Source organism: Callorhinus ursinus, unplaced genomic scaffold (assembly GCF_003265705.2).
Source record: "Callorhinus ursinus isolate GAN/ISIS: 27379988/994484 unplaced genomic scaffold, GSC_fseal_2.0 scaffold5, whole genome shotgun sequence".
Lineage (NCBI taxonomy): Eukaryota > Metazoa > Chordata > Mammalia > Carnivora > Otariidae > Callorhinus > Callorhinus ursinus.
Genome location: NW_027397067.1, coordinates 67,142,507 through 67,156,112, shown reverse-complemented (window position 1 = coordinate 67,156,112; position 13,606 = coordinate 67,142,507). Strand labels below are relative to the sequence as shown.

General features: G+C 46.1%; 1 protein-coding gene across 8 annotated transcripts in view; it reads left to right on the top strand.

Moving 5' to 3' along the window:
* The first annotated feature begins 9,279 nt into the window (after positions 1 to 9,279).
* Positions 9,280 to 13,606, top strand: part of MTSS1 (MTSS I-BAR domain containing 1) — a 162,769-nt gene continuing 158,442 nt past the window's right edge. For 2 of the 8 annotated variants that reach the window (XM_025871100.2, XM_073893191.1), the window contains exon 1: positions 9,284 to 10,034. In XM_025871100.2, coding sequence (XP_025726885.2) covers positions 9,963 to 10,034 — 72 coding nt within the window. In that variant the 5' untranslated portion in view covers positions 9,284 to 9,962. Of the gene's footprint in view, positions 10,035 to 13,606 lie in introns of all 8 variants that reach the window. The other 6 variants (XM_073893190.1, XM_073893188.1, XM_073893192.1 and 3 more) reach the window with 6 other exon arrangements.

Below are 13,606 nucleotides of genomic sequence, written 5' to 3'. Positions count from 1 at the left end.
TGGTGCTACTTTTGCCACTTCCTTAGCGGGGTGCCTTTGGGGAGCCAACAGCTCCAACCCTGCTGTCGCTCCTGGGACATGAGTCCGGATGAGGACTTTCAGGGCCACCTACACCCCCTCTTCCCCCCCACCGCTCCCCTCTCCCCTGCGCCCCCTTCCCCTCTGACACTGTAAGAGCTGCAACAATATTTGTGAAAATGCTTCATAAACTGTGTAGAGTTATGCAAATGTAAGTGCATATTATGAAAATTATGGAAATGTTATTGTCTATCGTGCATCCAGCATTTGTAGAAATCCATTAATGGGAATCTTTAAAAAAAATTTCTTCTCCCTGGCGTGGTTCTTAGGCTACTATGTGAGGTCTTACTCCATCAGCTGTTAGGTCTTTAAAGCGGCACATCGTTTTCGAGTGAGTTATTCAATTAATCATTTGTCATAACTCCAATGTCCCTTTGGATTGTGCTTCTGGAAAGCCATCGTAACTGGAGGAGTGGCCCTAACTCTCTGCTTATCTTGCAAACAGATCAAATGGCTGCAGGGGCGGGGGGAGCCTGATTAATGTCCAAATGAATTAGTAGCAAGTTGGGAAAAAAAAAAAAACAGAGAGCCAAATGGTCACCAATACAGTTTACCTTCCTTCACACAATGAGGTGGTCCAGTAATGCAGCTAAATGGGATTGCTACAGATTGAATCAAAACGGGGAGATTGGTATTTAAAGGCCCCCCGGGGGAAATTACTTGATAAAAGATCTTTCCATTTTCATGGATGAGTCCCCTGAGAGAGTCGCTTTTTCTAAATTAATCCAGTTTTCAAATTATTTTTATATATTACAATATATATTAAACTATAAGCAGAAATTACATTATAGAATAGAATATACAAATATATAGAGAATAGAGTTTAGATAATATATGTAATTTCTCGTAATAATAAGTTACTGAGACCCAGTGGCTAACATGTATGTGAATTGTGTGGCTATTTACATTTCTCCTCTGAGAGAGGGTGTTGAAGGAAAGATGGTGCCTTGATTACAGGTCCTTCAGAAAATTCCCTTCAACAAGGGGAAAAGTATCCAACTCAGGATAAAGATATTATTTCAAATAAATAGCTGTGACCAACGAGAGGATGGTTGCCATTTGCAGTAGTAAGCTCCCTATCAGAAAAATTGGAATTATGGGGAAGAACTTAGTGGAAAGCTGTTTCATTTGATAATTGGGTTTGAATTTGTTCCAGAAAATGCATGTCAATAAGAGGTGTGAGATGGGTAGGCCTCTCCTACTTCAATATATTTAGGTAAAAATAGATTTAGAGTAAAATAAATGTTAAACAAGTTTTTTGGGGGAAAGAAGTGCCCCGGTTGCCGTTGGGACAAGCTAATGGTGTCATGCATCGTGGGACTTAGATGCTTCCTTCTGCTTTGTCTAGTGACAGACAAAGTGATAGGGAGAGTCCAAGAACCCAAGGTAGTGGGGCAGGGGGAGGCAGGCATTAAGCAATTAAGCATCATCTGGGAAGTGACTTTGTTCTTTCACTGGGAATGCCTCTCTGGGCCACTGCCTGGAGCAAATAGCACTTGTCTCTTCCCAAATCTCTTTTTCCAGCTGTTTCCAAAGTACCCCCAGAGACAGACAGACATGACTGTATATGTAAAGTCAACAAAGATGGAGAGTGAGCCTGAAATCAGGCCTGAAGGTCAACTACTGTCACATGGAAGACACTTGTAACATCACCTGGACATGGGGAAGTAAGGTCCAGGAAGGATCTCTGATTCCCTGGAGATCCCACAGCCAGTCAAGCTCAGGTAGGTAAGTTCTTTTTTCTCCTCTGCCTCCTGATGGGCATCACTGGGGAGATATTACGTAACATCATTCCTGCCTTGGGGCCAGGGGGCCTAGGGGGTGTTGTGCTCATTAGCTGGGTAATGCTTGCCACCACCTTTGAAGCTGCTGGATAGGATCGCAGGTAAATACCATTACCGTCTGCAAATGAATGTTCCCCCCCTCCTCCCGCACACAACCTGTTTTCACTTGTTGCCCGGGGCCACTGGCCACTTGTGGCTACAGAGATTGCTGCTGAGTGCCGGTTCACAAGCATCCATTTGCTCCCCAGCTTCAGAAAATAGAAGGGCTGGGTCCGGGTCTTATTATTAAAAGCAAACAAACCCATTATTAAAAGTAAACAGGGCAGAACTGCTTTGAAACAATTGATTAAATGTCTCCTGGCTCAGTGGCCTAAATTCACCCCTGTTACTCCAAACAAAGCCTCCCATATTGAAAATCTAAAGAGCGAATGCTAGCAGTGTGGTTCAGAATCACAGGTACGCTTGCACATGCACACACATACACACGCTATTGAGTGCCTGTTACAGCTTAGGCTCAGGAACCACATTATCTCTAATCTTCAAGATTTAGAAGTAAGAATATTTTGCATTTTATCAATGGCATGGGCAGGCCATTTGCAGTAATTTGCTCACGGACACAGCTATAATATGGAAACATGAGCATTTGAACTTAAATCTCTATGACTCCAAACCCATGCCTAATCTACCTTAGCACATTACAGACCGGTCTCCTATGCCCCTGTGTTCATTGTTGATTTAAAGAAAAGCCAAGACACAGGAGAAGGAAACTTGCATCTGCCCTGGTAAAACCTCCTGAAATTGCAGGCATGTTTGTGGGGTTGTTGGAGAGAGGAAGCCTCAAGCCACCTCCATCAGTTAAATGTGCAAAGTGGGCACAGCAAAAGACTATAGATGTTAAGTGGCTGGGGATTATTATCTTGCCCCAGTGCATGCTTAATTCCCGGGCCATTTTATATACTCAGCTGTCCAAAGAAACCAGAAAGCAGCTTTGTAGGCGCAGAATCTTGGTCTTGTCAGTGAGTTAACAGACTCTCAGGGATAGACTCCTGCTAGCCAGATTTATGAGAGACAGATGTATAGACAGAATATTAATTGGCTACAGTAGAATTTTGTTTACCTGGGAGTCTTAGTGCTAGAAACATTAACAATGGGATTGTTCAAAAATGAATTCACAAATTTCTAAAATCATGCCATTGGAAGAATCAATAAACAATCTGCTGTGGGTGCAATGCCAGGTAATAGAGATTTACCATACCACCAGTCACTAGCTGGGGATGATACAGATAGATGGTGTCACTGTTATGAATAGATCGACATTGACTTCATCAGAGCTACTTCGTGTTGTGAAAAACCTTATGAAATTATATGGAATAAGAAACTATTTACTGGAAAATAATCTGACAATTCCCCCAAAAGTTTACAAATAGATATTCCATATGAACCAGAAATTCCACTATAAGTATATCCCCAAGAGAACTGAGAACACATGTCCACACAAAAACTCATACATGAATGTTTATAGCACCTTTATTCATAGTACTCAAAGTGGAAACAATTCAAATGTTCATCAACTGATGAATGGATAAACAAAATGTGGTATATCCATACAATGGATTATTCAGCCATAAAAAGGAATGAAGCGCAGAAACATGCTACAACATGGATGATCCTTGTAAACATTATGCTGAGTGAAAGAAGCCAGATGAGAAAGGCCAATGTATGAGATGTCGTTTATATGAAATGTATGAAAGGTCATTTATATGAAATGTCTGGAATAGGCAAATCTCTAGAGACAGAGAGTTGATTAGTAGATGTCTAGGGCTGGGGATGGAGAGGTACAGCGAAATGCAAATGGGTAGGGGTTGCTTTGATGAAAATGTTCTAAAATTAGTTGTGGTGATGGTCACACAACTGTGACTATACTAAAAAATCACTGTAAAATGTTTACATGGGGAAATGTTGGGTTTTGCAGAATATGTAAATTTTCCATTTTCCGGCAAACTCAGATGCCTCTGATTAATTAGATTTAACTAGGTGTTTTTCAATTGCTTCATGTGTTATGTTAAAAGTAAGGTGTTCTAATATGCTTTTCACTCTTTTTTCTGCTACTCTAACCAGAACTCGTATCTTACTTACAAAATGCTCCTTTTTCTCATTGTGCTTGTATGGAACAGAAAAAGCTAAGCTCAAGAAGAGGAAGACATCAGATCTTGGACAATCCTGTTCTGTAATTTGCAATGGGGATGTCTGCTTTTTCCCTGCAAACTCCATTCTCAATATCAAGGTAACTAATTTTGCCAAATTAGGAGTCAGCAGGCAACCTGGGACAATATAAACAAGGAGAAGGAAATCAAATTCTCCTGGGAGAAGTGTGACTGGGCACAGAGTAGATGCTCAAGAAGTAGATCAGGAATTGACTAACCATCCCTACCCCAGTACTGGGCAGACACACTTTCCTGGTGACCTAGAACCATTAGATAGGGTCCCTCTTCCTTGAACAGTCCCAGAGAAATGTAAATTCTTCTTTTTTTTAAAGATTGTATTTATTTATTTATTTGAGAGAGAGAGAGAACGAGTGGGGAGGACAGAGAGAGAGGGAGAAGCAGGCTCCCCGCTGAGCAGGGAGCCCGATGCAGGGCTCGATCCCAGGACCCTGAGATCATGACCTGAGCTGAAGGCAGATGCTTAACTGGCTGAGCCACCCAGACACCCTGAAAAATGTAAATTCTTTTACTTTTCCCCTCTTTCACATCTTCCCATGAACCAAACTATGTAATTGCCATGACCAGATGCTTCAAACTGGCCTGCAGAGGAGATTTTAAAAACTGGGAAATTTTAAAATATTTAGATTTTGGAAAACTTCACATCAAGTTGCAAAGTTTCAGCCCCTCTGGAAGGACTGGAATGCGTGGCAATAAGGGCACACATTCCCACTCGGCCTGGGACCGAGGAACAACTGGCTCTTGGAGCGAGCACTTTGCTCTCCAGGCGTCCACCGTTCCCCCGCTTCTTATGAACGGACAATTGGCCTGCTTCACGGGTATGCTGCCTGACCCCATAGACATGATGAGCTTGTGACCCCGCTGTTCCAGCCTTTGGCCTTGTTACCAACCAGTCTGTGAGGGTAGACCTTCTTTCATTAGTTTCCTGCCTCAGTGACACATTTGGCACATTGAGGTTATATTATTCTTGGGTGTATCCCAGGCCACCATCCACAAACACATACAAAACATCTCTTAGGGTGAGTCACTGCAACAGATATTACTGTTGATTCTTGCTGGTTTCATTTTCAAAAAGGCCTTCCGTTTCTAAATTTGAGACGCTTTTATCTACTGACAACTGCCCAGTTTTTCTAAGGGATTTAGTGGGTTGGGGCTCATAAGACATTCTGCTAATAGGTCATGAGGGGGTCATGAGGGGGAGCTTAAACCAGTTTTATCTCACAGATGAGCCATGGTAATGATCAATACATGTGAATAGCTCACCTTGATTGAGTCCTTACTTACTGTGTGCCAAGTGCTAGAGTCAGTCATCCCATTTAGGCCTCACACACCCTTAGGTTCCATAACACTTCCATTATCTATTTTACAGATGAAGAAACTGAGGCACGAAAAGCTGGGACGAGAAGAAGTCAGAATTCACACCTAGGCTGCTTGACTCTGAGCCTATCCTCTTCACCACCTTGCCTGGCTGCCCTTGTACAAGGGTCAGAAGTGTCACAGACCATTGTCTGAAGCTTCATCGCATCCCTGAGACTTCCCCTAGCAACCTGGACACACGTTGGAATCTTGTGAGGAGCCTCCAAAGCACGGAGGAAATACCATCGTGGGTTAACATTTGGGGAATCTAATGCAGGGTGAATGTGGAAGTCTCTGCACTCTTCTTTCTGTATGTTTGAAATTGTAGCAAAGTAAAAAAAAAAATGAAAAAAGTGTATTGGAATAACATTAATTGACTTGGAGGGATTTCTATAGGAATTTTTTTTAAAGGTTTTATTTATTTACCTATTTGCGAGAGAAAGAGGGAGCACAAGTGGGCAGAGAAGCAGAGGGAGAGAGAATCCAAAGCAGACTCCGTGTGGAGAGTGGAGCCCGATGAGGGGCTTGATCCCAAGACTGTGAGATCGTGACTTGAGCTGAAACCAAGAGTCAGATGCTCAACTAACTGAGCCACCCAGATGCCCCAAGAATTGTTGATGGTAAGAAGTGTTAACAGGAATTTTTTTTTTAATTTTAATTTTTTAAAAAAGATTTTATTTATTTGAGAAAGAGAGCCTGAGCAAGGAGGAGGGGCAGAGGGAGCCTGATGCGGGGCTCAATCCCAGGACGCTGGGATCATGACCTGAGCCCAAGGCAGACGCTTAACCACCTGAGCCACCCAGATGCCTCAACAGGAAGTCTTAATAACAAGATCCAGAAAAGTGAGTGTGATGTGATTCTATTCATGTAAAGCAAATAATGACAAAATATGCACACACACATATGTACACACACACACACCCATATGCCTGTATGTCCTTATACGAGGATGGGATAAAATGTGTATAATACATTAAAAAAAAAAATCTGGAGCCCAGTTCCCATTCTACTTTAATTGTTTAAGGGTAGGACCTGAGCAAGAGTAGTTTCTTTTAAAGTTCCTTAGATCAAAGTTCTCAAATTTGCTGCACGTTAGAATCATTTGGGGAGTTTTAAAAAGTCCTGATGCCCAGGCTATGGCCCAGATGAATTAAATCAGCCTCCCTGGTTGTGGAACTCAGGCACAGGTGTTTTCAAATTCCCCCAGGGGATTCCAATTGCCAAGTCTGAGGACCAGGCAGAGCTCCTGGTGCACCTGGGGCTGAGAATTACTTCTGAGAGGGAAGTCCTGTGGGTAGACTATTATGTGATAGGCATTTGATATCTACTTCAACCCTGGAAAGAGGCCACGAGTCAGGAACCTGCAAGGAAACAGGCTGGCTCCAGAGATCAAACAACCTGCCAGAAGTCTCAGGGCTAGGAGACGGTGGTGGGCATCCTGAACCACCCTCTACCAGGTGAAGGAAGGATGGTGATGGGAGTGCCTTTGAGAAGGCTTCGTTGCTTCTCATTCTCTCCTTTCCAAGATCACACGACTTGAAATTCCTTTAGTAGAGCTTTCATTCCTCTGGGTTCCTCCTCCTAGGAGCTATTAAAAAAAAAAAAAAAAAAAAGCAAACACTCCTGGGAGGAATTGCATGTTAATCAGATCTTGTCTGCGCAGTGAGTTCTGGGCATTTTGAAGGGAGGAAAGAGTTTGAGGGATGCTTAAACATGTGGAAAGAATGTGATGTAGGGGGTGTAAATCTGATGTTGTCCCTTTCCTGTTCACAATCCCTAATTCACTAGACTTACCTCATCTTGTGTAATTGAGACTTCGTGCCCATTGGCTAGCAACTCTCCATTACCGCCTTCCCCCAATCCCAGCGCCTGGCAGCCATCCTATGAATTTGAGTATTTTAGCTAGTACTCAATTCCACTCATAAGTGGAATCATGCAGTCTTTGTCCTGTAGTTGGTTTATTTCCCTTATCGTAATGTCTTCAAGTTGCATCCATGTTGTTACATATTGCAGGATTTCCTTTGAGGCCGAATAATACCCCATTGTATGTACATACCACATTTTCTTTATCCATTCATCCATTATGGACATTTAGGTTGTTCCCACATCTTGGCTATTCATAATAGTTATTATGAAGAAGCTATTATGAAGAAGCTACGTCTGTAAGATTTATCGAATGCTTATTTACCATATGCCAGGAACTGTTTTAAATGCTTTCCATATATTAGTGGAAGTAAAAGTCACTACAGACCTATGAAGTTTTTATCCCCACTTACAGATGAGGAAACTGAGGCCCAGTTAGTTTGGGCCAAGGTCATACAGTCAGTTAGTAGGTTGTAAACTGGAGTTTGAACCCAGTACAATCAGGCTCTATAAACAGTGACCTGATCACTATAATACCAATAGTACTAAATATCATACTAATGATAATGATTGACAGCAAACTGTATGTCAACTACTATTACTGGCAAGGTGAAGATGTGACTTATACATCCCCATAACCTTGGGGACAGGATCCAGCAGGGTTGTCCAAGAGATTGGTTAACTCCAGAAGTAACACTCCTCCTTATGATTTTTGGGAGGGGGTGGAGAAGGGTTGTGATGAAAAGTTGGACAGAGTTGGTTAAGCGACTGCCTTGGGCTCAGGTCACGATCCTGGAGTCCTGCGATCAAGCACCAACCAGGCTCCCTGCTCGGCTGGGAGTCTGCTTCTCACTCTGACCCTTCCCCCTTCTCATGTGCTCTCTCTCTCTCTCTCTCTCTCAAATAAATAAATAAATAAATAAAATCTTTAAGAAAAAAAGTTGGGCAGAGTGCTCCAAGGTAAAATTATCTTCCGCAGCTGTGATGTGCCCCTCCATGAATCTCCTTGATTCATGCAGTTTTTCAAAGCCAGAACTTGACCTATTATTACTGAGTGAGTCTGAACAAGCCTACAGCATTTTGCATATGGTTTCTTTTGTTTCCTCCCTTTTGTTGTATTTTGTGCTTCACAGGGTCAGCTTACGGGGCAAGGGAGCAGTCAAGAGTTAGGTGCTTACGTTTAGAGGTCTTTTAAAAGCCGCTCATTTGATTCCCTTCTTCCTTGCCTATTTGGTGGTAATCTAAATGAGGGCCCCAGCTATGTGCAGTTTGGCGGTGGAGCTATGAAAATGAACCACCAGCCTCCAAATCAACTCAGGAACATTTGCGCTCTTTCCAGGTTGAACGTCCCAACAGGGCTCTCTGCAGTGATACCAACACCCAATGCCCTCAGCGGGCCTGAAAAAACGAAAACCAAAAAAACATCCGAGTCACAGGCAGTCAACAATATCCAGAAACCGAAGACAGGATACAGAAGCTCAATCCATTTATTTTGCAATGGCAAATCAATCCACTTTCCCAGCATCCTGCAACTTTTATTGAACTGGGCATCCCGCCACAGGATACGCACCCAAACTCTCCTTAATTACATATTTGTTAATTACAAATTAATTACAAATTACGAATGCTGTCTGCAATCGTGACTGGCGTGGCAGTCCTGATACCACAGAAAGGGCTTCTCCAAAGACTGCAGTAGCAGCAGCCGCGTCAGCTTTCCCGCCCTACTGAGCGCTCACTAGAATATGCTGGGCACTGCGCTAAGCGTGCCACCCTGCAAGACCCCGGGGAACGGCGGTGCACCCTCGGTTCCCGGCGCTCGCAGCCATTGTGGGGTGGGCGTTCTTCCAGCCGCGTGCTGACACGCCCTCTCCGCGCTGCGACCCGCGCCCAGGGCAGGAGGGGGTGCTCCGCGCGTGCTCTGAGGAGGAGGTGGCTCCCGCGGGGCTGGAATCCTCGCCGCACAGCCAGCCAGTTCCCCTCCGCGGCGTGCGCTCCACGCGCCTCCCGGGCATGCGCTCCTAGCCCCGCCCGCGTGCGGCGGACGCACGGCCGCGAGCGCGCGCCCTACCCGCGCCCCCGCGGCGGACGCACGGCCGCGAGCGCGCGTGCGCCCCTCCGAACGTCCCCGGGAGCCGCGCCAGAGCGAGCGCCGGGGCCGGGCGCGCAGGAGTGAAAAGGAGGCGGCGGCCGCGGCTGCGAGCAACAGATCCGGACGCCGCGAGCAGACGCGTTCTGCTGTTGGGCGATTTTTTTTTTTAATTTCAAAAATATTATTAAATTAGAAAATCTTGCATTTTTAAATGGCGCTGGCCCCAGGTCAGCGGGCGGTTTTCTCTGCTTCAAGATGGGCTGTGCTGTTTCCGTCGTGGGCACCAGTGGTGGCCTGATTGTCAGTCTTCTCCGGGCATTTTTAAGACCAGGAGCCGAGCACTGCATGTAGGCGAATCACCCTGCAGGGCGGTTTGGCTTTTTAAATTATTGTTATTATTTGGGGCAGAGAACAGCCGATCTTGGGCACTTCGTCCTCTTTGCAGAAGAGGCTGTGAGTCGTAGGTGGGTCGCTCGGAGGGTGGAATTGCTCGCGGGTGAGCGAGCCCCGGCCCCGCGCACAGTCCAGGCGGCCCTGAGTGTGTGTCCTCTCCCTGCCGGCGCCGGGAAAATGGAGGCTGTGATTGAGAAGGAATGCAGCGCGCTCGGAGGCCTCTTCCAGACCATCATCAGCGACATGAAGGTAGGACGCCGGGGGCGCGGCTGCTGTGGCGGCGGCCGCGCACTGACCTCGCCGCGGTGCTTCGCCTCCGCCCCGGGCCAGCCGCCCAGCCCTTGCCTGCGCCGCGGCCGCCGGCCACCTGCGGGAGCGCTCCGGCCCGGTGTCACCTGCTCACCCGCGGCGCCGCTCCGGGCTCTGCTGGGTCACCGGGCGGGCTGCTTCTCTGGGGGTGTCTTATGCCCCCTGCCCTCTCCACGCTCATTGTCCCAGGGGGCGGCACCATCTCGTTTCCCTGGGGGCGCAGGGCCCCGGCTCCCAAGTTTTCCATTGTCTGTCGCTGGACGGAGTGTCTGCGACCCTTGGAGACTGGGTGTCTGGGCGGACACCTCATTCCCCCGAGTACGGGGTGGGGGCTCCTGGCGCGGTGGTGGGGAGGGGTATGGGGGCTCTGCCTGGCCCCGGGAACCGGCCCCCCACCCCTGGCCGAGAGCCTGAGAGAGAGGCCTTCCTCTCCCTCCTTGGCTTTCAGGTTCATCTGGGGGGGGGGGGGGGAGGGATCTGAGCAAATTAGGCATTAATTGGGCTGTTCCTAAGCTGGTGAGGGTGTGCATGCCTTCCTCAGCCCTCCCCGGGGGCGCGGAGCAGAAGTTCCCAGAGTAGCCTTGCTGGGGACCCTCCTTCCACTGGCTGAGGCTTCAGCCTGAAGGCAAGATTGGGGTCCCCTAAAGAACTGTATTTCCCTCCCCCCACCCACCACACACAGACTCCAGGTTTTCTCTTGGAAGGATTATGAATATTGTGTGTGTGTGTGTGTGGTGTGTGTGTGTGTGTCCGTGTGTGCTCGCGCACGCGCGCGCGCGTGTGTATTGGGGGCGGGGAACAACACCCTGGTTTTTTTCCTGCAAAGGGTGGGACTGGGGATAACCTGATCCTTGGATGTGGATTTTCTGGTGCATAGAGATAGACCAGGGCCCTGTGTTACTCATCCAAAGGAAATATAACCAGCCTCGCGAGCTGGCTGGAGGTGGGAATTGGGGGCGGTGGGGGGATTTTTTTTTTCCATGTGTATTTAGGGAGCTTCTCTTTGGCTTTAACCCAGCCCCAGTTTGCCTCAACAGATCCGGGGAGGTGGTGTTTAATTAAAAGCTCGGCTTCCAAAACGAGTAGGCAGGTTTGGAAAGCTGTACAGCCGGTGGGTGTGGATAGCCCCTCTTCAGCCGCTGACTGGGCGTTTGGAGGAGCTTTTGTCTGATGCAGTGTAAGGTTTAGAGAGGGTTTGGCCTGGGAGATGGACTTTGTGAAGGAATGCTCAGCTGTCACGCCTGCTTCCCCCTTTTAGAAGCAAGTGCCATCTCCCCAAGGGTGAACTTTTCCAAGGTGCCTCCATCCTGGTCTTGGCCCTCCTTCTACAGAGCCTGTGTTGTTGTTGTTTTGTGTGTGTGAGAAATTGACATTCGTGTAGCATTATCTTCAGCTAGACCCTGCTTGTCCAGGAATGCCTCTAATCCAGCCACTTGGAATTAGATGCATTATTCCCTGTTCAAAGACAGCCTCTTTCATTGCTTTGCCCCCAATCCACATTGACCTATTGAAGTGCTCTTTTGAGACAAAGATTGGTGTCCCCGCCTCGGACTCTGGGGTATTTCTTGTTAACTTAAATTCTGTATGCCTTATAATCAAAGATTTGGTTTGAGGCACATGTGTATTTTGATCACCAGGGGAAGAATTTGAGATGGGCAGGTAAAGCTGCTTGTGTTTTTTTCTTTTTTCTTTTTGAAGAGAAATGGATGTTTCCAGTCTCTGAGTAGTAACAAGGACCCAGTGACCTAAAAGTTCTGCCCACTGCAGACCCAGAAAAAAAAAATCTAGAGTTTTTTCTCTCTCTTTGTTCCTTAATCCATAATCCCTCCGGTCTCCGTTCTTTGCGTTTAGCAGTTTGAACGCAAAGCCTTTCAGAAGGTAGCCCACCACAGGATGGGCCCCCTGTTTTCCACCTGCCATCCTGTGGCTGCCCTCTAGCATTCTGGCCAGGGGGATTTGTGGGTGCCAGGGTGGCATGTTTTTCCCTCTGCAAGATGCCAGTTAAAAATAAGGATTTATTTAATGCCCTTTCAGTGCTGGATCTATAGTTTGTGGTTCCTGACTTCTTTCCCTTTGAATTTAGTAGGGTTTGTTCAACATCCTGTGGGAAGGCATTTATTTTAAGGTTGTTTGTTTTGTTTTGGCAAAGATTTGAAAAGCAAACTGGAGGGGAAGACTAAAACTTGCCTTGGGGTCTGCAGGATTCCAGACTTTTGGGGAGTAGAGAGAGATAAGGAAAAAGAAAGGGGTAGCCTGATTGCCAAGATTGTTTACGCAGGAGACAGTTGTTGAATATTTTAATGGAGTTTTCTTTTTAAAAGACTTCTTTGTGGGTTGGATGGGAGTGATATTTTAAAAGGGAATTAAAAAAAATTTTGGGCATATAGGATAAGCAGTGCATAGTATGCATAATGCATGGAGTCACCATGCATTTTTGTGACAAACAAAAGTCAGTCTTTTAATATCTGAAGTCAGCTGGCTTTCTAATGACCAGTTTATCCTTTTTCTCTTTGAACTGCCACGATGGGTTTCTGATGTCTTTGGTCCCCTTTCTATTTGCTTTGAAGGACAAGTGTAAATGTTGGAAACCCATTTGGAATGCCATCTTGAGAAAATTTTTAGGTTATTTTTCCAGAAGTAGTGCTGGACTGGGGTGAGGAAAGGGTAAGGAAATTTTTTTTTTAGTAGCATTTGATTCTCCAAAATGTACAGTGACACAGGAAGGGAGTCAGTTTCCTCTTTGGAGGGGAAAAAAAAAAAGAAAACAACAACAAAAAAAAATGGAGTAATTTCAAGGCCTAACACCATACATCTTCCAAAACCAAAAACCTCAAGACACTGAAAAGCTGGAGAGGAATCCTGCTTTTTTCTAGTGATCCTTCATCTGGCTAAATCCTCAGCGGTCAGGGTGTGCGTTTTATCCTTTTCAGGGGGAAGGGTGCGGAAGAAACCCTCGCTCTTCTTCCACTGGGATCCAGCAGCAGCTGTTAAATAACTTATTGATTCCTTGACGAGAGGAAACCTTGTGTTTCCCCGTCTTCCACCCTCCTGTGGTGGTGGTCACTGATGACGGTGGTGTGCAGAATCGCTTAGTGGCTGCCTTTCCGCCCATCCACATAAATCAAGTTGTCTGGTGTGAGCTGGTCCCAAAGGGAAGGGGAGACAGAGATTCACGTGGCTGGAGGCGAGGGCCCATCCCCCGTTTGTCTGGGGGAACAGTAGCTTGCCAGTGACTCTATGGAAGGCCAACTGACTGGCTTCTGATGTTTGACAGTGGTTAGACATTGACGAGGTTCTAGAATCTTTTTGGAGTTTCTATCCAAGTGCCAAGAAAAGCAGGCTAAATGCTGCAAATAGCAGATTTGAGCCATGACTTTTTTTTTAATTTATTGGGATATAGTGGACATACAACGTTATATTGGTTTTAGATATACAACACAGTGATTTGATACTTGTAGTTTTTAAATTTATTTTTATTGATTGATTGATTTTTTTTTTTTTTTAATGTTTAG